The 22384-nt window shown below is 40.8% G+C and overlaps 1 protein-coding gene and 1 long non-coding RNA gene across 2 annotated transcripts in view; both read left to right on the top strand.

Moving 5' to 3' along the window:
• CACUL1 (CDK2 associated cullin domain 1) overlaps window positions 1-14012 on the top strand; it is a 75449-nt gene extending 61437 nt beyond the window's left edge. Inside the window, exons 7-9 of the mRNA XM_040486593.1 lie at window positions 2172-2310; window positions 8587-8630; window positions 9066-14012. Of these exons, the coding sequence (XP_040342527.1) occupies window positions 2172-2310; window positions 8587-8630; window positions 9066-9106 (224 nt within the window). The 3' untranslated portion in view covers window positions 9107-14012. The remainder of the gene's footprint in view (window positions 1-2171; window positions 2311-8586; window positions 8631-9065) is intronic.
• A 4580-nt stretch (window positions 14013-18592) lies between these two features.
• On the top strand, window positions 18593-21779 carry LOC121037288 (uncharacterized). The gene is made up of 2 exons (XR_005793692.1): window positions 18593-20243; window positions 21017-21779. It is a non-coding gene; the product is annotated as an uncharacterized LOC121037288 (long non-coding RNA).
• The last annotated feature ends 605 nt before the right edge of the window (window positions 21780-22384 follow it).

The raw sequence follows: 22384 nt of genomic DNA, 5'->3' as shown, positions 1-22384 counted from the left end.
TTTCCATCCGATCTTTAGAAGCTTAGTTGAGACACAGTGCCAGCTGTCCCAGCCGGCCCTTCTTCATTTAATACACACACTTTTCTTTGATTCCTTCATCTTGTATTTTAATGATTGCCTGGAGTTCCTGAAAATGGCATATCGGTCTGACTCCTGCCATCTCTGACTGATGGCTAGCGGCTCTCCCGGGCACCGTGTGGAGACCGTAAAGCCATATTTGAGTTGAGCTAACAGGAGGGACACTATTGAGAACATTTTTGCCATGAGTTTATACAGTGCGTGAGCGGCTTGGCCCTGGTGGTGTTGTTGTGGTATTTGTTTTTGTTGTTGTTGTTGTTTTTGTTCTGGTCGTGTTTAACTTACTGTCCTCCTGTTGGGCATTTTTTACTTACCAGTGACCCAGCATCACACAGCATTAAACATATTTGTTTGCTTGTGTTTGTTTCAGATATAGAATTATTTACTCAAATTACAATTTTTAAAGCGAGCTCACTGGATTAAATACAGCATTGACATTTTATGGTTTTTGATATGTACATCCAAGATGTTTTCCAAAAGGGAAAATTTGAAAGGACAAGATTAAAAGAATCTAAAAGGGATAACAGTGCTAAATTGAGACCACCAGCAGGGTAGGGGAATGCTAGTTTTAGCATGCCCTTGGTACAGGTGGATTTTAGTTGTATTTAGCGTTCACAAAATAAGAGGAAGAGAGTGTTTATTTTAGCTTGAGTTTTTTGAATATTAACAAGGCTGTCATTGTGTTTATTTTTTTCTTGCAAATTATAAGTCTTGTATATTATTAGTCCTGTCTTTCATTCATTTATTTGGTCTTACTGATTTATAAAAATGTTTTATAAATAAGGATACTGATTCACCTTTGTCATGTCTGATGCAAAGGTTTGCCTTTTCTGTTTTGATAGATGAACGCTTATTTTTCTATAGAGTATTCTCTTTATCTTTTATCTCTTTCTTAATAATTTGATACCCATGTTAATTCTCTTTTCTTTCAATACTGCATACATTTAATTTGCTATAATTTAGTTTGGGCCAAAATAGGTTTTTATTTCAAAAGTACTTACTCTAGGGGCGCCTGGGTGGCGCAGTCGGTTAAGCGTCTGACTTCAGCCAGGTCACGATCTCGCGGTCCGTGAGTTCGAGCCCCGCGTCGGGCTCTGGGCTGATGGCTCAGAGCCTGGAGCCTGTTTCTGATTCTGTGTCTCCCTCTCTCTCTGCCCCTCCCCCGTTCATGCTCTGTCTCTCTCTGTCCCAAAAAAAAAAAAAAAAAAAAAGTTGAAAAAAAGTACTTACTCTAGTTATCTTCAGCCTACTTCCTAAATGTTTAGACCTCTCTCCCCCATTTTTGTGATACTTTTTGTATGCTTCCTTATTACCTGTACTATTCTCTATTCTTGGGCCAGTATGTATGTATGTGTGTATGTACATATGTGGTGTGCTTGTTTAATTTTTTTTGGTATTGAAGCATAGGTGGCATGCAACGTTATGTCGGTTTCAGGTATAGAACATTGGTTCGACACTTCCGTCTGTACATTACTCAGTGCTCACCACCATCAGCGTAGCTGCCGTCTGTCACCAATCATTGTTACGATATTTTTTACTATGTTTTCTGTGCTGTACTTTCATCTCTGTGACTTTGTTAGTATAACTGGAAATGTATACTTTTTAAATCCCCTTTATGTGTTTTGCTCATACCTCTGTGCATCTCCCATCTGGACCACTGCTCTAAGAGTCTGTTTTGCTTGCTTGTTTGTTTGTTTGTTTGTTTTGTTTAATTAATGCTTATAGGGGTTAGTATTTCCACCAAACCCTCGCTTTTAAGTCCCTTCCACTTGGAATTCTTTGCCTGTCTCACTCATTTTTCCCCCATATTAATTACAATTTTTGATAGGTCCATTCACAGATTCTCTAGAGATTTTCATTAAATTTTGTTAAGACAGCAAAATGGAAAAATAACTGCTTTCTTTGACTATAAATTCATTTTAGAAAGGAAATTTAACCTGTTTGTATATTTTTTTATCAGAATAGGATTACACTAATTTTCCCCCCATTTTGAGTTTGGTTTAATATATATTCTTTCTTTGAACAGAAGAAAACTTTATATTTTTCATTTAACTTGTCTGATTTCCTTAATGAATCTTTTCCTTTCCTCACAGAGTGGGTTCAGATGGCTCCAACTCTGTTTTCTAAATTTATTCCAAACATTCTCCCTCCGGCGGTGGAGTCTGAACTTTCTGAATATGCTGCTGAAGATCAGAAACTTCAAAGAGAACTTATACAGAATGGTTTTACGAGGCAAGTTTTTTTCCCCCCTTTTGACAAAATATGTCCATTTCCTTAGGCCAGTTTGGCTTGGCAGGGGAGGGAGGCCAGAGTTCTTAGAGTGGGAACTAACTGCTGAATGGTCAAGGTGACACTGCGGGGAGAGGCCGTTGGCTCCCTGTCTGTGCACAGAGATGGGACAGCTGGGGTCTGATTCCATGGAAGCCGCCTGTCACTAAAAATGGATTTGAAGACAGGATTTCTCAGTGGGTGAGTAGTTAGACTGGGAAGCCTCTAAGTGCTCTTCTAGTTTTGATCCTCTACGTTAGTTCTCAACACCTGGGAAAACAGAGAAATTTTATGTTTAGTTACAAGGTACTTTAGTTACAAGGTACAAGCAAATGACTTCGTTTTACGACTAAACCAGTAAAGAGGCTTTTAGATTCTGTGTTTCATATTTTCACTTTTGTCCTAGATTCTACTTGTTTCTTCTTAAAAATTGGAGTATGTATTTACATGTGTCCAGAAAATTTGCCTTCCTTGGTTTTGATACATACACTTGGCTAATTTTTCTAAAATTTGCAGTTCAATATCGTAGCTATATCCCAGAAAGTCTTGCAAAGTGCATTTTTTCAACTGAAATAGATTATACTATGGGAAAATACCCTGTTGTGTCACCAAATCATTGAAAGGTGCAGTCAGGCCTTATATTTTCATAATCCCTACTCTCAGCACTCTTACATACCTTCTCTTGTTTCAATTCCTGACATTAAAGGAAGAAAGTTACGGAAAGTTAGGCATAGTTGTGAACACAATGGCAGGTTGAATATTCACTTTATCTAAGGCTAGGCTGGGGATGGACCTTGTCTTTCACTGGTTCTGAAGCCAAGCTAAGTTTCGGAACACCAGTCTTGACCAAGATCACTGTTACTGTCTCTAGTCTCAGCACAGGTTAGGAAAGAAAGTAGAAAGTCTGTTCTTTGTAGCCTCACGGGTTGGTATTTATTCCCTTTTTGCCCTTGTGCTATCTATATTCATGTGGTAGTGAGGGCACTGAGTAATCCACTGATCATTTGCCCCCTTGCTGGCAGCTCACACAGGAAAGGCCCACGGAAGCTGTGTAGATAGGTCTGGTAATCTTGACTTTCTTGGATCAAGTTAAGGGAAGGCCATAGGAATGCTGGAATGTTAGGCTAATTTTTCTCCCTGATGTCCAGTGGCCAGGTGTTTCCTGACATTAATTGCAGTATTTCTAATAACGGTATTATTTTCATACACAGAATGAAGCCGTTTAATGGCATAGCATTTTACTTAGTCATATTTGAAGAGCTGTTCTATTCATACGGTTCAAAAGTCAAGATGATATAAAAAGCATACATTGAGAAGTTTTGCTCCTTCTTGTCTTCCAATCTGTTCCTACCTCGTTAGGTGACCATTTTATGAGCTGCTGATGATTCCTTTCGGTGTGCCTTTTAATATACCGATACAAGCAGACACGATATGTGTTCTCATTTTTATTCCTTTCTTACACATTCTGTTGTGTAGCTAGAACTTGTTTAGCCACTCCCCTGTGGATGGCAACTTGAATTATTTCCAGTCTTGCTGTCACACATGTGCTACAATGAATACCCTTGTACGTGCATAATTTTGTACCTGTTGCAGGTGGATCTGGAGAGTAAATTCCCGTCAGTGGGATTGCTGAGCCGAAAATAAAAGGCAGGTGTAATTTTGATCAGTATCACCAGTTTTCCCTTCACAGGGGATTGTGCAGTTTTGCATATCCACCAGCAAATTTTGGAAGTACCTCTTCTTTATGGCCTTGCCGGTAGAGTGTGTCGTTACACTTTTGGATTTTCTCTGGTCTGGCAGGTGAAAAATAATTACTCAGAGTTGGTTTCATTTGCATTTCTCTTACGAGTGAGGCTGAGAATATGAACATGTTGTATTTCTTTTTTGGTAAACTGCCTGCTTATGACCTTTGCTTACTTTTCTGTTTGTTAGTCTTTTTTTTCTTGAATTCTAGGGGCTCTCTGTGTGGTGCAGAGATTGTTTGCCCAAGATAAGAGCGTTAGTTTTCTCAGTTTGTCTATGACTTTACTCATGGTGGCTTTTTTGTTTTAAGTCATGCAGCAGTTTTTTATTTTTGTGTGATTATCAGGTTTTTTCTTTATGGCGTATGGGTTTTGAATCGCAGTTGAAAGTTTTTTCTTAAATGTTTTTAAGGGAATGGAAAATAATCTGAGTATACCTTTTATGGTTTTCTTTAATTTAGGCTTACCATAATAGTGAAGTCTTTATGCTTTTATTCATGTTTTTATTTGAATGTTTGCTTTTAATTTTAGAGGTGAGTTTATTGATGCCTTTAAAAACTAAACAGCCTTCTGAAAACCTTTATTTCTGTGAAGCACTGTGTGAAGATAGCTCTTGTGGATTTCTCTGAACACCTTGAATTCACCTTCCAGAACAGTGTCTGGAACTATGTAAACACATCAGATATTTTCCTAAGCCTGATTTTGGAACTGGAAGAAGAGGACAGGGTGCAGGACTGCTTAGTGTGCAGCAGCTCTTAAAATTTGCTCGGGATGAAAGAGGAACTGACTCCATAAATAGCCTAGTGTGACGTTGCCTTTGTACGTGAAGGACTAACACGGCGCTGCTCTGCCAAGGCCAAGTGGGTTGTAGTCGGGAAAGGTCCCTTGGATTTTTGGTGTGTATTAGAATTTTTGTTTCTCTTAGTGGAATTCTTTCATACAACTTCTGCCTGAAATTTAAATGTTAGTATTTCAAGAGGTGATATGATTAAAATGTTTTATTTTACAAACCAGATTGGGCCCCTTCTGGAATTAAATTAACCTCTGCATTACTGTGAGGACTAAAGTCTGCCTCACAGGTTATGCTGAAGGGTGCTTTGCACAGAGTAGGCTCTGTCTAAGCTGACATTCTTGGACTCACTCCACTCCACTGCTGAGCCGCCCCACCCCCCACGGAAAGGTGTGCGCACATGATGTACTCAACAGCTGAGAGAAAGGCTGCCCGTGCTGCCGTGAATCTCTTGTATGTGGGTCTTCTGCAGTCTGCCCTGCCAGACCTGATGCCTTCTTTGTTCATTATCTGGCTAGGATTGTTTTGGGAGAAATGATGTCCATCGATGCAAAAAACCTTGAGAATATAGTACAGACTGTCTGACCAGAATTCTGTTGCTGGCTGTCCTGATTGAGCAGTCATTTTATGATTTATGTCTAACCAGTTACACGATTCCTGCTGAGCTTCACAATTTCTTCATTTAAGATCGTGTTCCATTTACATGGCGTAGTCCTGAATAGGCATCACACAGCTTCGATGTGGATGGCACAGAGTGTCTTTGAAATGAGGTGTGGGTGTTGTCAAATATATCCTCGATTGCAGTTAATGGGCATTTCTCATCGAAGCTGGAGTTCATGTGCAGCATCTTTATGTACATGGAAATACACGTACTAGACTTAACATATGAGAGCAGAATTTTGTCTTTATCTGTTACCTGCATGATTAAATTGATTATTGGAGGGTGGGGGAGGGCAGTTTGGTATCAAAGATGACATTATGTAATCTTGTTTGGGAACTTCTAACATGAGTGCCCTTAGACGGAATGTTCTCTTTCAAACCAGACTATGGGTCTCTTCAGAGCTTGTGCCGAATAGCTTTTAAAGGTAGGTATCTTGCAGAGTACTTGTTACTTGGAATTCTGCAACAAAAATAGAACCTTGCAGGGATCTTGTTGATCTTTTAGTTGAGAGGGTCACTCTAGAATTGGCACTTTTATGTTTAGTAGCAGGGGTCTGGTTTTGAGGGCAGCCATAGCTTGCCAGACTTGGGGCATTAGATAATATCTTTGGCCACATACACAGCCTCTCGCATATATCACATTCACATATCACATTCACATCCCTTTGTGCCTTCTGTTGTTTGCACATCTGTTTTATTCTCCTCTTATTTTTACGTGTTCAGCTTTTATTTAACCCTTTGGGAGTGGGAATGAAGGTTGTGTATACAAGTTGAGGCTCTGGATATAAAATCCTGTGTCTTCGTTTTTGATCAGCATTAACCTACTTGCTTCAGAATATTTGGTGAATGCTTAACTGTGATGATACAGCTGGCTTTGGCCAGGGGTAGTGTTAACAGCAGAGGTGTTAAGAAAGTGGCATTAGGGCAGATTTGTTGAGGGTTCTTTAGGCTGCCTAAGGCTCATTGATGCTAGTTCATGCTATGTGTGCTGCATGTTTTTCTCTACATGCCCAGCCTAGAGAAAAAACCTTCAGAGGCCATTTGGTATCTTCTCTTCCTGCTGGTGATCGAGACTCCTTGCCTTGTCCAGCAAGAGGTTTCTGTCCTGGTCTTGAGCACAGCCAGGGAAGGAGAGTGGGAAACTCTGCTAATCTAGAAGATCACTCAAAAGCATGAAATAATTACTTGAGCTAGCATTTTCATAATCCATCTGTAGAGGCCATTTATGAATTATTCACTGATTTGTTAATTCAGCAGATATTTATTTTCTGCCCATGTGCTAGACACTATTCTAAGTATTGGGTAAAAATGAGACCCAGTTTTTATGGAGCTTGTGCTCTAATGTTGGGAGATAAATAACGAACATGTACGCAAATTATTTCACATAATAAAACATGCTGTGAACAAACCGAGACAGCATGGGATAAAGAGTGAGTGAGCAGAGCACGTGTGAAGGGCTGGTTCAGCCAACTTGAACATGAAACGCCTTCCAAGGCGGAGACATTCCAGTGAGGACCTGGGTGGTAAGAAGACAGCCATGTGGCTAACTAGCGGGAAGAGTGCTGCAGGCAGAAATAAAGGAAAGTACCAAAGTGCTGGCGTGTCCCAGCGCAGAAGGAAAGCCAGCATGGCTGGAGTGTAGTGAACAGAGGTAGAAGATGAGGGTAGGGAGGTAGGCAAGAGCCATGTCTCACAGGACTGGGAAAATGAGTTTGAATTGATTTTTAACTGTGATGGAAAGCCACTGAAGGGCTTTAATCAGAGGCATGAAATAATCTTACTTATGCTTTTATGTAAGATGGCTCTGGCTGTGTTCTGGACTAATAATAAGACTCTTGCAGCTGTGTTCGGGGAGAGATGATGGTGGCTTGAATTGGGAGTGGAGCCATGAAGATGATGGGGAGTGGTTGAGTTTGGATTATGTTTTGCGACAGTATGCTCCAGAGCAAGAGAAAGAAAGAAATCAAGAATGAGCCAGGGTTTTGATCTGAGTAATTGGGCGGATGGTGGTGCCATTTATTGAGGAAGACTGAAGAAGGAGTGGGGGTGGCGTGGAGTCAGACTGCATTCTGGCCATCCTGAACTGCCAGCAGTCCTGACTCACCCAGTTAGATGAGGGGAGACAGCTGGACCTCCTATCTGCAGCATAGGGAAGGAATCAGAGCTGGAGACAAACCTGGGAGTCATTGGTATATGGATAGTATTTCAAGTCTTTGCACTGGTATGTATGATCACCATCCTGGCCTACGGAGAATATATACATGGGAAAGAAAAAGCGGCCAAGAACTATGCTGGGTGGAGCCAAAAGTGTTTAAGGAAGGAAAAGATGGGACAAGGTATATGCTGCTAAGTGACCAAGCAAGGAAAAGCTAGCAAATTGGTTGTTATTACTCATTATAGTTATTTGTCTGGGTTATAGTCTGAGAAACTGGAGAGACAAAGGTAGGATTTACGGGTAGCATTAGAACCTAATCAGACTCTCTTATCTGTAAAGTGGAACTAGAATCTTCTCTAGGTGTCTAAGATGGAACTGGTTAATATTTATGAAGGCTCATGTTCTTCCACTTGTAGGAAGGGTATTCATGTACATTAAGATTCTGAGATTTTTCTAAAGCCTTAAGCAGTTTTTGGTTTTATAATAAGGCTTTTTTGGGGGGAAGACTTTGAATTATCCTCTATTTCATATTTGAAATGTGCCCTAGTATATGGCGTTCGCTGTGGGTGTTGGTAGCAGAACCCAGGTTTATCTTCAAACACATTTTGAGTCTGAACCTATTTCTAGAACCCAGTGTAAGCCATTTTTCTAGATAATCCTTCCTTCATTTAATAGCGTTTTATATTTAAAAGACAACACCTTTTAGCTAAGAATATTCAGGTTATAAATGACTGTACTGCTGTTTAAGTTTAATGCCTGTTTTAAGATAGGTTGTTAGAATTGAAATACTTGCTTTCCTTGTATTACCAGTTATGTCAATTCACTTCTCCCATTTGGATGTATGAAGATGTCTGTGTAATCTGGTTGATTCCCTCTTCTTTTCTTATCCCCAGAGGTGACCAGTCCCGGAAAAGAGCTGGGGATGAGTTGGCTTATAGTAAGTAATGATGTTCCTTACCATTTCTGATGGTTCTATTATGTAAGGCAACTGCTGGTGGTGACCGTACGGTGAGTGTAATCGTGTCCACAGTGCTCTTGATGGTGGTCTCACAAGGCTGTCCGTGTGATCAAGTTCACGCTGTTTTGCAAGCTGTGATGGCTCCGAAGTCCAGTTGGGGGTGGTGGTTCTCAAGCAGCTGTCAAGAGCCTCTTGGATTCTTTAGTCTCTGCTAGAGTGTGATAGTGATCCAGTCTCCTTTCTGACGATGTAGCCTCCTTTCACTTCGCTCACTTTTTTTTTTTTTTTTTTAATCTCCTTTTGAGGGATCGGGAGGGGGTGAGAACTATGTATTAAATAAACAGATTCTTACCATTATCAAATGCCGTCTGCTGTTTATACCTTTTCCTGTCGCAATGTTTTTTGTTTTTCCAGACAGCTCATCAGCGTGTGCAAGTTCCAGAGGGTACAGATAGTGAATGTATTGAATGTACTTTCCTTCCCGAAAAGAGGACACACTGGAGCTGCAGAGACTGTATTGGGAGCACAGCGGGGGTCCTGCAGACACTCAGGAGCTCTGTCACAAAGTTGTTCTTGGAAGAGGATGTTGGACTTCTTACTTTGGTTTGTAATTTTAAAAAACAAATAACTAACAAAAACAAAAAACAGTCAGTTGCTGCTAGACTTGGGGATGATTTTGAAATGGGACAATCTTTTAATGAGTTTATCTACAGATTCCGTGAGGAACAGGCGTCTTGAAAAGCGACCATTGCTAAGGGAAATCCAGCAGCGACCGTCAGCAGCTTTCTCCAAAAGTATAAGAGCAGAAGAATTTTTTTTTTTTTTTAAAGCACTTGTTTTGTTCATTTGTGGATGTGGCACTTCAGCACATTGGCTTTTACACATCGAGATCTCTTTTGCTTTGAAATCGAGCAGATCATTACAATACAGTGTTTTTTACCCATAACTAAAACAAACCCCGTTTAAAAGAGTTGGTCTTTGTTTAGCGTTAGAAAGTCTTGTTCAAGGAAAATGCTAATAACTCTGCTTCTGCTATAACATCTCCCCTCACCAGTTCACAACTGTTTTCTACTCTGTGCCTTGAGCTTTGTGCACTTTGCAACTCCGTGACCAGTTGTTCGACTCCCGGATGCTTTCTGAAAAAGCTTGTGGTGTCACAGACTAACCCACTGAGGTGGCAGGTGTGACTTTAGCAGGATACTAATAAGTAAGTGGGAAGATAGAAACACGTTGTTCATTGGTCACATTCCCCCCTGCCTCACCTGTGGCATATTCATGCTGATGTTGGGGACCAACTCTTACAGAACACATCCATTCCCTCCATCACTTCCATGATCTCACCAGCTGCTGTAGCGTTGGCATGATGCTAGCGTAGGATGGGCTGTCCTCTAGCACCAAAACTCCCTTTTTTAGGACAGTGGAGACTTATCAGAGGGTGACAGCTAGTTACTAGGATACTCCAGGGAGCAGATATGGTTATTAAATCCAGATATAATCAGTGGTGTGGCATTCCTGATCCATTTCATTTTAAATGGGTGAGACAGGTACTTCAAAAAAAATGTCTGCAGTCTGCATCTTTTGTAGCATTATATTCGAGTATAACAGAGGAGAAGTAACACTGCTCTTTTGAAGCTTCGTTCCAGCTGTGACACAGCTCTTTTTTTTTTTTTTTTTTTTTTTCTTTCCTACACCCACAGTGCTATTTAGTTTCTTATAAAAGACTCTAAAGCTTATTTTAGTCGTTTGGGGAGGGCAAAGAAAAATAGATGTGGCAGGTGAAAATACTTTTCTCCTCAATTTTGCTTGAATCTAAATCGAGCATATGCTTGACTGTATTTGGCCACGTGACACTAATATTTAGCTCTTCGGAGAACTTGGGGCAAAACCAGATGGATCAGGGATACTGCCACGCTTCCGATTGTCAGGTTTTTCGTAGAGTGGCCTCTGCCAATTCACTCTGTCCTTTTTTAGGGAACAGGCTGGGTGGGAGAGTTAGAAGTGTGACAGTAGGAGCAAGTAAGTGCTCTAGTAGAAGTCCTCTATTTGTAAAACTACTGTTCCGAGAAGTAAACGTAAAAGTTGGCAGATTTATCTTTTAAGTACTTCTCAACCAGAGCTGGATTTTGTGGAGGGCTTTGAATTGGACTCATTTTTAACCCTGTGAGCATCTTGGGTTGTATTGATACACACCGAATTACTGGAAGAATATATACAGGTTCTCACTGTGCCCTATACAGTTTGATTCGCTACCCCAGTAGCATTCTGGTATCGGGGAAGAACTCCACTCTATCATGAAGTCCAAAGTTTACTTTCTCAATGGAACGCTTGCTGCAGGCTTATAAATAACACCTGCAACTAAAGTCTCCCCTGAGTGGTTTCAGGAATATTTCTGAAAGGAGTAAAATTGGGATGCTTCTTTAAATGTGGGATGAATTCTTCATTATCCTAATAATGTACCCAAATGCTTTTTCTGGGAGAGTGTTTCTTTGGCTAACAGGGGAACTTCTCTACAAAAGCATTGTATTATGATGTGAACTGGTGTTAAAATCTTTGGATGCTTTTGCATTATTAAGTTAATGGAGAAACATTTTATGTTGTCTTCTTATTATATATGTGTTAACAAAAAGTGGACAAAGTTTGCAAAATTCAGCTTCTCTAAATATTTGCACAGCGACTGCAGCTAGCTATGGGCCAGGGCGTGGTACTGCGAGGCCGTGAGTGGAAGGCCCTATAGAAAGAAGATACACGTTCTCCTAGTGCATGTGACGTGGTTGTTACCTGTTGGCCCCTTGAGGTACATTGCAGTATGGAAAACCTATTTCTTCGTTTTTGAGTAGAAATTGACCTTGCTTCTTTAATTGGGTTTCTTAACAGAATTCTTAGTTTGCAACACAAGGGGAAATCAGAGTTGCCCTCCGTTTTGTATTGACAAAGCACCGTTTACCAGAAAGTGTTTTCTTCTCATGTTTACTTGTATTCTTCTTTGCCAGTACAGTATCTAGTTTCTCCACCCCAGTTGAATCCTGGCTTTTGTGGGGCCCAAATCATTGAGGACAGAAAACTGTCCACTGTCTTGTTAAAGGTAAACTGTCTTGTTAATCGGCACGTAGTTGCTTCGGCAAGCCTGACCGCCAAGCATGTGCAGCCTGAAACCAGGCTCTCCAAAAGAAAGCAGTTCAGTCACCTCGAAATAATGCCATGTCCAAGTCATTGGTAATTGTAATTGAGAGACGGTACTTACTTTCAGAGTTGGCCTCATGCTTCAGTAACAGTGTCATCTCCTGTTCCCCGTTGTCACAGCTGCACCCTAACCCGACAGGACCTACTTGTTTTCTGTGGAGCGGAAAGCAAAACCTGGTATAGCGCCTCTGAACAGTTCTTAGGTAGAGTTAGAAGAAACGCAAACCCGGAGGCAGGAGTTGGGCATTGGTCAGGTTTGTGGGAAAGTCACTTTTTTTTTCCGTGTCCCTTTTACAAATTTGAGGCAGTTCCTCTCTCCCTTTCTTTGAGGCGTGGGGTGAACACTGACCTGTGAGTGAGATCGCAGGGGAACAGGTGCCCGTGGCCGTTCGTGCTGCGTGTGCGTTTCGAGTGCGCCAGCCCCGTAAAGCTGCCACTTCCCCCACTATAAATGCCACGCTTTCTGTCAGGTTGCAGATTTGCACACGTGAAGAATTCCTCAGGAAGAGTTTGCACATGCATCGCCTCGCAATATTCTGTACTGACCGAACAAGGGATTTGAAAGTTTTTCAGCACAAAAGGAGAACTTCAGAGTGGTGGTCTGTGCACCCGTTCTAGCAAAGGTAATGGTGATCTAGCAAACACAATCGGTTTCTGCAGTTATAAAGTGAGCAGGGGCACTTGTATCATAGTATTTAAATAAGCCTGTTTAATCTCCAGAGTAGCCCTTCCAGATTTTATCTTCTTTTCTTATCGAGACTAGTTATATTTTCGTCTATGTTTTCTCTGTTTTAGGGCAGTTAATATTTTCCACGGTAATTACAGAGGCATTGCCCTTGAGCTAAAATTCAGTTGTTTAATAAGCAGCTATTATTAAAATAACTGAACCTTGTTTTATGAATAGACACTAATCTGAGATAGTAAAAAAATTTTAAAAAGCTGCATTAGGTATCCAGTCAGTTTGGATGTTTTGAGTTGATTTTTTTATGGTGTCTCACTGCGCTTCAGAGTATTATGTTTACTTTACCCCAGGTCTAGGCCTCTTAAGGACTTTAAAACTTAAGATCAGAATGTGAATCCCTTGACTAGCATAGGTTTATAGGACCTTTTCAGTTGTGATTGCAGTTTTCAATAAGCTTGCCTAAGATGAAGTTCATGTTTATCAGAAGTTAAGATAGAAGTTATAGGAGTTCTTGGAGAAATGGCTTTCTTGTTACTTTCATTACCTTGTTGCAATTTGCCCCAGTTTCTGGCCACCAGAATCGATGAAAGGACCCCTGTTCTTTTTCAAGGGTAGTGATTCCTGTTTTGTCCCCACTGGTGATTAACTAAGTCACTGACGCTTTCCCTCCTCCCCTGGCCAGGACCCTATTTTGAACTTCTTTCCAGAGCCGAGTGGCACAAGTCCATACACTGATTCTGCTGACGGTGGTGGTGTGGCTGTGGGAGAATTAGAATCCTCATCAGAGGTACATTCTTGACCTCAGTACATACTGTACCCCTGCTGGTGGGAAATTTATCTTCATTTCTGGTTGGATTGCATTGTTTAGAAAAATGTTAATGGTTTATAATTCTAGGAAATTTATAGAGTGGCTCTGGGGTAAATTTTGTGGTTTGAAAAAAATTTTTTGTATTGATTTTAACATGTCATTTCAATGTGGTGACGATGTACTAAATGCAATAGGACTGTGGATATTCTCTTAGAAGGGTATGTTTTGTTAAACAGATGGCAATTTAATTGCTCTCATTAGCCCTGTTTGTCAATATTACAGCCATGCAATTCAGGAGAAATTAATTCAGATGTGACGTTGTGGGGAACTGTGGCTGGAAACAGGAATGTTTGTGAATAAATGGGAGTCAAAGACAGACAAGAGGCTCTTGCCAGCCACCTGCACAGCCAGAGCAAGGAGGAAGCAATGAAGTCTAATCCCTGGTGGTGCTTCTTTGTTGGAAAGCATGGCGGAGCTTAGAACAGGGTGTTCTGTACATCAGTTCTTCTGTTAATCTAAGAACAACAAAATTGTGAATGAAACTCTTTTTGATTGGGGATTAAAGCCACTGACTTTGGCTCTGACCTTTAACTCTGGATGGATTTGGAATCACTCCTTCTGTATTAGGGTGTATAACCGTCACTCTAAAACATTGTGGTTAATGAAATAAATCTTGTACAGATGTCCTTGGCTTGTTATGTTGATACTTGGTTCATTGGAACTTTGTTATGGCACAGAACATAGGATTTTGCTTATGGTGTATTCACAATTCCCTCTTAAACGATAAGCACACTCAGCACATGTCTGTTCTGTCGTGGATAATCAGTGGCATGGTGAGTGTCCATCTTGACCTCTGTACCAGCGATAAAAGAAACGGGGTGTGTGTATTTATATACATTTAGTACATAGTCTGCATACATATGTAGTATCTATACCTATGTACATATATGTGTCGTTTTCTTCTTTAAACACTGGCACATTGTAGACCTTTAATCAGAACTTTTGACTTGTGGTTGTTTGCACTGATGACACCGTGCTTTAAAAAAATAACCCCCCTGTGTTTTCTTGCTGTGATATTAGTATTATCCCCTAGGGTGTTGTGCTCCCTCTTGCCAGTTTTAGTTCCTCTCACTTTCTCTATACAAGTGTTCTTCCTAACAGTGTGCTCAGAATGCCGGTTTTCAACTTTCGTCCTCCACTTGTTTAAAACCCAAGCTGTGTTGTAGTGACACCCACTCTTAGATTACCATACCCAGCGGGGTTCTGTGACTGTCTTTTCTTTTTCTCCGCATTTAAGTCACCTGACCCTTGCCTTCTTCAGCTTTTTCTTTTTTTTTTCCCCAGCCAGGTAGGGAGTTGTTTAAATCCTCTCCCCTCTCTTATAGCAGATTTTGTTTTTTACGGAGTATAAAACTTTTCTACTAGAGTCAATTCTTTATGTGTGCTTATGTGTGTTTATTTCCTCTATTGGCATGTCTTTAACAATCTAGAATTCCAGAACATTTTGCATTTCAAAGAACGTGTTTTGGTAGAAGGACTATCCTACATGTAATCTGAGAGCAAATGTTTGTCTCAGCTTAATGGAGTTGTGTGTTCTTGGGTAAGGTTATTTTTCTGAACTTCAGTGTCCCCATTGGGGAGGCCCATTTCCCTCCCCAAATTACTCATGATGGAGAGCCTCTGCATAGTGCAATGGGCTTAATTGGCCAGAAGGATATAACAGTTTTAAATTCAGTTACGCCCCTAAGTGACTAATAATATACCTCAAAATATGTATTTTTAAAAATGGCCATAACTACAAAGAGAAATACATTAATCTACCAATATAATAGGTGTTTTAAACATACCTCCCTCATGAGTTAATAGATCATGAAGAAGACAAAAATCATAATGATGAAGGGCATAGAAGATTTAAATAGCACAGCTAATAAATTAGACCCGATGGAGATATCTAAAATCACCTTGCACCTTCCAATAAGACAATAAGCATTTTTTGCAAATTAAATCTAACATTGTATTTAAAGTATAACAAATGATGACCACAATGGATTTACCTGAGGCAGCAAGTTGGTTAATATTAGAAGATCAATCAGTGTAACTCATCTGTTAACAGATTAACATATGATCAGATTGTGAAAATCCAAAGAGTCTGCAAGGCAGATGAGAAGACTTAAGAGTTCATCAAGTTCACTGGAACAAAATCAACATGTGAATGTCAATTACATTTCCATGCATCAAGCAACAATCTATAACGTCTTAAGATTTTAATTTTAATTAAGAAAATTTACAGTGGGAACAAAACAGTATAAAGTATAGAAGAATAAATCTTAAGAGCTATATAAGCCTTTTAATGAGAAAACGATGATGGAAAAAACCCCCAACACCTTGATTGACCTAAATAAATGGGAGATATGGATAAGAAGATCATGTAGGTCGCAGCTCTTTGTTCAAATTGATTAGTAAATTAATGCAATCCCAACAAAAAATCCCAATGGTTTTCACTGTGGTACTTGACAAGCTGATCCCATAATGTGAATGCAAGAGCAAAGGGCCAAGGACATTCAAAACATTACTAAAAAACAATGAAGTGTGAAGGGAACTAGCACTACCAGATTTAAAAGCTTACTCTAAAATGAAAAACAAAACCAGAAGCCATTTACTCAGACATCTGAAGAAACAACAAAAAACTTACATCAAATGTAGTCATTAAAACAATGCGGGATTGGTACAGAGATTACAAGTGGAGGAACAGACAAGGTTGAAGAGCTCAGAAACTGACCCGCTTAGTACGGGAACTTAATTTTTAAAAGGAGGTCAGTGCAGACCAGTTGGGGGGCGGGGGGCGGAGCGGAGAATGGATTATTTAATAAACAGTGCTTGAATAACTTTTCACAAAGGAAAAAGGTGAGTTGGACCCCCCCCCCCCCACCTTGCACCAGCTGCAAAAAGCAATCCCAGGCGCATTCAAGATTCACTTAAGAAAGTTAAAACTATGAAACTTTTAGAAGACAATAAATACAGAAGGATATTGTTATGGGGCGCCTGGGTGGCTCATTCAGTTAAACATCCAACTCTTGGTTTCGGCTCAGTCATGATCTCCCAGTTTGTGAGTTCGAGCCCCACCTTGGGATCTGCACTGACATTGCAGAGCCTGTTTTGGATTCTCTCTCTCCCTGTCTTTTGCCCCTCCCCAGCTTGGTCTCTCTTTTTCTCTCTCAAAAATAAATAAACTTAAAAAAAGAAAAGGATATTTTTACGACTTTGGGGAAGGGCAGGATTTTGTAAACAAAAGAGGAAGTGCAAACCATTGAAAGATGAATAATTTGGCTATAAAGTTCAGAAACTGGAAAAACTTAGTACATTGTTTAGGGTAGGGATTCATGAGTAGTAAAACTAAAGAAAACAAAGATTAACATCTAAGATCATAGTTTCTTGGGGGTGGGGTGGAAGGAAAGCAGAGAGGAACACAGGCTGATAAACCCTTGATAGAGGTTGATAGAGGGGCGTTTTGACTGTTGTAAATAGATCAGTTCTTGAGTTAACATGTATATTCGGTGCAAAGCCAATCCAAATGCCAAAGAGTATTTATTTTTAATACAAATTAAAAATTCACATGGAAGTATAAACAGATGATAATAGGATCTTCATTGAAAGGGGAGAAAAAAGGGAACTTGCTCTACCAAAAAAATTGTTTTTAAGTGCAATTAAATTTTTACACTCATATAAAAATAGACAAAGTCAATGGAAAAGAGTTTAAAAAATAGACTCCAATGCTTTTAAGAATTTAGAGTACTCTAAAGGTGGCTTCTTGAAATAATTCTGACCATGATGGATTATTCAGTAAAAGGTGCTGGTTTAAGTAGAGAAAATTAAATTTATTCCCATCGTACCATTCACCAAAAGAAATTCCATTTGGACTAAAAATTTTAAGAGGGTAAGTTACAAAAACTTGAAGACAATATAGTTAGTATTTGGGAGGATTGGAGAAGTTTCTTCTAAGGATGTAAGCAATAGCATGAAACATTGCTGTCCAAACCAGTCACCTGTGTGCACGTAGAACACCACCCCCAGCATGTGTATATAGACCTGTATATTTTTAAATTAATGTTTATGTACTATACTAAGACACATAGGCAAAAAAAAAAAAAAGAAAAGAAATAGAAAAAGTGAAAATGTTTTAAAATATCTTTTGTGTGTATTGTAAAAAAATACCTTTTGCTCTTTCTAAAATTTTTTTTTCTTTTAGAGCTATATGATTAAAAAATGCTTCATTTTTCAAACTTCTAATTTTAACATTTTGTGATAAAAAATAATTTCTGGTTTTAAGGTAAGTTTATTTTAATGCTGGGTTTTAATGGCTATTGTAGCTAAAAAAGCCACTTGATTAAGATCTGAGTATCCAAATGACTGCTTACTGAAAAACAATGCTCATTTTCAATTCCATCTACTAGTCTTAAAAAGTGTTTGTTGAAATCTTTATAATAAATTTCCATCTTTCTCACTGTCAGTAACTTGTTCTTGCTCAATTGCAAGTGTGGCATTTTTATTGTTGGTATATATTTAAAAAACACAAAAAACAAAAAACGGGCTCAAAACCTACTGAAACTCCTGTTTGGATTTCATATCCCAAGCTTTCAGTGTGCACTTATGAGAGTTTATAGGTGACAGTTTTTGGTAACACATTTTGGTAAAGTTGAAGTATGTCTGACCATTTTGAAAGTGCTTTTAACATGAATTCTTTTGGAAAAAATAGCTACTTAATGTTAGAATGTCATCTTTACCTTGAAGGATCAGATAAAGTGGTTTTTTTTTTTAATACCTTCCACATTCCATATTACAGACAGGCACTGGTCCATAATAAAGTATTGCAAGGGTGCCCTTATGTCAGATAACATCCATGAGACCACTCACTCTGTGGGGACATACAAAATAAGTATTCTGCAAGATGGCGCCATTGTCAATGGCTGCACTTTGTGGAGCTCAAACTGCTTCTTGAAGCACGTACCTCACGTTTTCTGCGTGCTACCTGGCCACTTACATAGACACTGTGTTAATGAAGTTTGGGCAAAGCTTCTTTACTCTTTTTTTTTTAATTTTAAAAAAATGTTTATTTATTTTTGAGAGAGAGGAGACAGAGCACAAGCAGGGGAGGGGCAGAGAGAGAGGGAGACACAGAATCGGAAGCAGGCTCCAGGCTCCAAGCTGTCAGCACAGAGCCCAACTCGAGGCTCGAACCCACGAACTGCAAGATCATGACCTGAGCCAAAGTTGGACGCTCAAGCGACTGAGCCACCCAGACGCCCCTCTTCTTTACTTTTAAAAACATAATTGGCTCCTGATTTCTTCCTGCACCTCTGTGGATCATCTTGTTTACTTCAGAGGCCACTAGCTTAAATATTAAGGGAGGTGAATTACCTCACAGAAATTGCAAGATTGGGCAGTTCCAGGATCAATAAATGTGGCAGCTCATGGATGTCATCAAGGACCCAGGTTCCTTCCGGCTTTCTGCTCTGCCAGCCTCCATATGTGAGCTTCGTTCTGGAATTGCTTCCCGCAGGGTCTTGGCTCGCACAGTTGCCAGACATGAGGCCAACCACTTGAGAAGAAGACCTTGTTTCCCAGCCTTTTTTTTTTTTTTTAAGAGCAAAAAAACTTGCTCATGAGCCCACCTGCATGGTTCCTCTCACTTTTCACTAGGGAAGTTGGGGTACATAAACATGCCCAAACTAATAACCGGGAAGGAGATCGGGACCACCTTGGCAGACTTAAATAAGTCTCACCTCTTGGGGCTTTGGTTGGGCTCACCTTCCCACTGGCCTCAAGAGGAGGATGTGCTAGAACTGAGCCATGTCTCTGTTAGGAAGACGGAAGAGAAAATGGCTGTTGGCGACTATCGGTTTGCTTGAATCTACCGCATGGGGGAATGACTCCTGCTACTTAGGAGCCTCAGGGAGATGCCAAAAACAACCCCTCTGATTCTACATCAGTTTTGTTTTCCACACATGTACACAAAAACCAACTCTTACCAATTCTCATTCAGAATGAACTGATGTACTCTTGTTTGAAAGTCATGGTAGTCCAGGTCTAGAATCTGGATATAGGCACACCCCTGACTGGAATAGCCAGGGAACTGTAAAGAACCCAAAGCTGGGAAGAGCTTGAGCTACGTGAACACAGGCCCAAGAAAACCCAAGTCCCTAGCTGGGAAAATTTCTCTCTTGGGTATGACTAGTTTCACCTATAACAAAAATAAGACCATGTTGTTGAGCTAGTACTTGGTAAACACATCCTCTGTCAATGAAAAAAGATGGCTCAAATAGCATAAGAGAGGGAAAGGAAATAGATGTGAACTAAGCACCTACTTTATGGTAGTGGCTGCTGTTTACTGGCCGTCTGCCTGTGTGGCAGGTGCTGTATGCAAATTTTAAGAGCATTTGAGCAAGGCAATTAGTGCTACTCTACTGAAGTGTAGGCAGCTTCTAGCCTGGTCCTCGGTGATCCCCGCCTCCTGGTATTCATTCACCCTTGAGAGTGAGCTGGACCTAATGACTCTTCTCATGAATACAGCAAAAGTGATGGGTGTCACTTCTGTAATTAGATTACAGAAGACTGACATCCGCCTTACTGGTGTATACTCTGGCTCTTCTTACTTGCTTACTTGAATGTAAAGGCCCACCTGGCAAGGAACTGAGTGTAGCATGGGGCCAACAGCCAGCAAGGAACTGAGACCTTCAATACCAGCCCATGAGGCACTGAATTCTACCAACAGCTGCTGAGCGAACTTAGAAGTGGATCTTGCCCCACTTGAACACAACGAGGATTTCTGCCCTGGCCGACACCTTGATCATAGCCTTGTGAGAGATGGTGAGCCAAAGAACTTAGCCAAGCTGTGCCCAGATTCCTGCTCCAAGGAAACTATGAGGTAATATATACATGGTGTTTTGAGCCACTACATTTTGGAGTAATTTGTTACAGAGCAATAGATAACAATTATGAGATAGTCAAGATGTCAGAGATTTAAAAACTCGTCCAAAGTTACATAGCAGCAGCAGATTTGAGCCTTCATCTGCCAGGATGCTTTTGTCTCTACCACCTGATCATCCTGACAGCCTCTGGTGGAGGTAAGCTCTGTCCCAGTGTAATTCTTAAGACCAACTAATCATACCTCCCTAGCCGAAGCTGTTCAACCATGTCTATAATAACCTTAGGAGAGAACCTTCTCCACTGAGGTTCCATGACAGAAGCCCTAGAGAAAATGGTTTGAACAGTTTTGTTTTGTTTTTTTCACTTTTCCCAAGGCTGGTACATGGCTTCTAGATAGATGCACAGAGAGAAGTTCCATATACTGGGTGCCTTTAGGACATAAGGGGTTAATTCTCTCAGAAACCCTGGTTGAGAAGGGCTAGTGGGGAGAGAGAAGCAGAGCAGGAGAAAATCATGAGGTGTGCTCTGGGGAGAAAAATGCCCTGAATATCCCCTGGAAGAGATTTTCCTCATAAAGCAGCCTCAAAAGCTACTAGTGAAGCCAGGAACTACACACACACACACACACACACACACACACACACACACACACGAGTTCTCTAGGGCCAGTGCTCAAGGCCAGTCTGTGGCTCTCCTCTGGTGATAATAGGGTGAGGCCTTAGCTGGATGGGGTACTTGAGTCCCACTTGCACTGTTTCCTGCATTTTCCAGGGGCATCCGGAGGTGGGAGGAGCCACAGGAAAGGCCTGTCCTCAGGCAGCACTATCTGTTGGCATGAAGTCCAATGGAGCTCTTGGGAAGCGAGAGATTTCAGGTAGTGTTTTTCAGCCACATGGGCTCTTTTATGGACTGTCATGTCCCTATGCCTGAAAACACCTCTTGGAATACTGCTTGAGTACGTTATTCTCCCCCAGCTATTTGTTCATGTGTCATCTGATATCCTGTACCCCTTTAGGTATCCTGTACCCCCCGATAGGATGTACCGAGGAGGATACTTCACCTCTGTGGTATTTTCTCCAAAATCCATAACCTCAGTCTACACACAAGAAAACGTCCGACACATCCAAAGTGAGGGACTTTCTACGGGACACCTGACTGCTCCCTCGTCAGAGGTGTCAAGGTTGTGAAAAATGAGGAAAGACCAAAATCTGCCTCGGATTAAGGTGACTGTGGAGACAGGGAGACTTAAGTGCAGCGTGGGATCCTGGGATTGAGAAAAGATATTTGTGGAAAAGCTGGAGGAGTTGGAATAAACTTCGTGGCTTAGTTAATAGTGCTGTACCAGTGATGATTCCCTAGTTTTGATGAACGTACCAAACGTAAGGTTTTAACACTCAGGGATAACGGGGGAAGAATTTATAGAAACCCTCTGTACTATCTTCACAACTCTTCCATAAATCTAAAACTGTTTCCCAAAAGAGTTTTTGAAAAGTTCCATGGGTTTCTCACGGTTATAAAGTGGTGTGAAATAACAGTCCTCAAGGAATCTGAGTTTCTAATTCCTCTTTCAGAAGCCGTACAGGGAGCCACGATAATTCCAGTGTGCACGTGGCTGTTGGGTCTCGTGGCTGATCGCCAAGCTCTGTCATAAAAAAAATCCGTGTTGAGATGACATAAGTGTTTATCTTCAAATCTGAGAGTCTGAGCTTAACAAGCTGTGTTTTATTCCTACTGTCCTCTTGCTGGTGTTGACAGTACATTTTTGGCTTTCCAATCAGGGATTGGAGAATCGGATGGACATTGGTATTACCAGCCTAGCTTTAGGTAAAATGACATCGTAACCCATCAACCCATCAGAGGCAGCTTCGAAAGAAGGGCAGTTGAAGTCCATGGCGCTTGGGTCTCCTGTAACTGGGAGGTCTTCCCCAGGCACTCGGGGGGCCCCTCCCTCCTGGGTTGCTTGTAACCTCTGCTCTCAGGCTTTCCAAGGATAGTCTGGGTCTAGTGGGTACCCACCAGTTCCCAAGACCTGGAATTCTCAAGCTGATTGAAAATCCTGCTGAATCAAGCTAATCCAAGGTGGCAGTGTGAAGTGTGACCCATCGGGGCCTGGAGACACGGCAGGGTGGGGGAGTGGCC

Source organism: Herpailurus yagouaroundi, unplaced genomic scaffold (assembly GCF_014898765.1).
Source record: "Herpailurus yagouaroundi ecotype Mexico unplaced genomic scaffold, PumYag 163, whole genome shotgun sequence".
NCBI classification, from domain to species: Eukaryota; Metazoa; Chordata; class Mammalia; order Carnivora; family Felidae; genus Herpailurus; species Herpailurus yagouaroundi.
The sequence above is the reverse complement of the archived record's forward strand: the minus strand, read 5'-3'. Positions and strand labels throughout refer to the sequence as shown.